Raw genomic sequence first — 2274 nt, forward strand, 5'->3', positions numbered from 1 at the left:
ATCTCCCCCTCCTGCCATCTCTCTCTCCCCCTCCCTTCTCTCTCTCTCTCTCCTTCCCGCTCTCTCTCTCCTTCCCGCTCTCTTTCTCTCTCTCTCCTCTCTCTCTCTCCCACTCTCTCCTTCTCTCTCCATCTCTCTCTCTCTCGCCATCTCTCTCTCCCCCCCCTTCCTCCTCTCTCTCTCCTTCCCCCTCTCTTTCTCTCTCCACCTCCCTCCTCTCTCTCTTTCCTCCCCCCTCCTCTCTCATTCCCCTTCTTTCTCTCTCACTCTGTTTTACTCCCTCCTCTCTACCTATCTGTCTGTCTGTCTGTCTGTCTATTTGTCTGTGTCTTTCTCTCTCTTTCTCCTTCGTTTTCTCTCTCATAGTTATATGCATGAACAGTCAGGATTAGGTGTTCTATCATTGTGCTAAAAACTTTTTTGGTGAAGCTCAAGCTGAGAAATTTGACTATTCAGACTTTCATCATTTTCTTGGGGGCTTGTCTTACAATGAGCATTCTTGCAGGCTGTCAGGTATTGGTTAAGTACAAGTAGATGATTGATTACAGGGTAAGAGTTACAAAACATCATTTTTCTTTTTGTGTTTCATCTCCAATTCAACACTTTTCTCCAAGTTTCAAAAACTTATTTTTTGTATTTGAACAAATGTTTAACAGGTGTCTTATTTCCCATTGTTGTATTCCTCCCTCCCTATTCTAGACCTGCCACACTCCGGCTTGTTTTCACTTTACTTTCACAATCTTGACAAGGTTCGCACCCAGTACTCCAGTAAACCAGATCTTTTTAAAGACCTCTTTTCGCATTTATACAAAGCTATGTAGACAAAGCGCAGCAATGAAATGTAATCAAACCCTAAACTAAAAATTCAAGAAAGACCCTCCTGTCCTGACTGGCTGCATTTGACGGAACTGGAAATACCTATTACTGAAATTATTCAGATTTTGCCCAACTTTAGGCAGATAGTTGAGAAGTTGTTGCACTTATTATAAAAAGTCTTGATACATAATACAACCCCCCACCACACACCCACACACCCACCAACACACACACACACACACACACACACACACAACATACATACACACACACAACACACACACATACAACACACACACACACTCACACACAACACACACACACACACACACACACACACACACACACACACACACACACACAACACACACACACACATACAACACACACACTCACACACAACACACACGACTCACACACACACACACACACACACACACACACACACACACACAACTAACACACATACAACACACACACACTCACACACAACACACACACACAAAACACACACACACAAGTTTAGGATATCTTTTCATAGCCAGTTAAATTGGCACCTCGAATTTGACCAAAATTAACTCCTATTTGTGGCTCTGCAGTTGTCCCTACAGAGGTGTCGTGCCTGGAGGATGAGCCCGACCTACAACTGGGCATAGATGAACCAGAGGCCTGGAGCATCACTGTGGACAGGAAGGTGAGCAGGCTTAACCTTTGACCCTTGTCAAGTCTTAACAGCGAGGGGGTCTGGTATCTTTTGTTTTTTTCCTTTTGTGCCTCGTATTGTTTTAGCTGCTTCTTTTGGCATTTTTGTGGCAGTCATAGGTGATTAAAAGTCAACACTGGACAATCTTTACACCTCTTTCCTATTAGCGTGTTGATTTCGTCAATCAGTTTGTGTCTCTTTGCTCTGTACAACCACCAGTAGGTTTATAAGTTTCTTATATACCCAGTAATAAAAAGAATTTGAAATATCATTATAAACAATATGAAGTTTCTTTTTTCATCCCTTTTTTAATATGATTTTTTAGAAAGAAAATGAAGGTTTGTATCTTTTTTTTTTCACTACCGTGGAAAAAGCCTGAAGAATAGATGGCTGTTTTGTTCTTTGTTGAGTAAGTAGATGAAAGATTAAAGGAGAGGGAACAAAGCTTAAAGTTTTTATCTACCCTCACTCAACAAAGAAAAAGCCTCAAAGCTGTGACCCTTCAGATGTACTTTAAGAACTGATAGTTGCTTAACCAGAAAAAATGAGCCTTGGTGAACTTTTTCTTTTACTCTTGCTGAACCAACAGGTGGTTTAAGGGAACTGATGAAAGATCCTGCTTCTTTTCTACATTTGTAGTTTTTGCTTGTTTGTGGTCTTGGTTTTCCCCCTGCACTGAAATGAATAGCTGTTATTGTTAGCAATTTGTTTCTCATTACCTCAAAGAAACAAACAAGGTGAGCCCTTGGGGGGGG

At 41.4% G+C, this 2274-nt stretch overlaps 1 protein-coding gene across 1 annotated transcript in view; it reads left to right on the forward strand.

Annotated features, from left to right (window-relative positions):
• LOC101851784 overlaps positions 1–2274 on the forward strand; it is a gene marked incomplete at its 5' end in the record, with an annotated part of 194265 nt that overhangs the window by 177898 nt on the left and 14093 nt on the right. Inside the window, 1 exon segment of the mRNA XM_005091039.3 lies at positions 1416–1510. Within this exon segment, the coding sequence (XP_005091096.2) occupies positions 1416–1510 (95 nt within the window).

This window comes from Aplysia californica, unplaced genomic scaffold, assembly GCF_000002075.1.
Source record: "Aplysia californica isolate F4 #8 unplaced genomic scaffold, AplCal3.0 scaffold00025, whole genome shotgun sequence".
Taxonomy (NCBI): Eukaryota; Metazoa; Mollusca; class Gastropoda; order Aplysiida; family Aplysiidae; genus Aplysia; species Aplysia californica.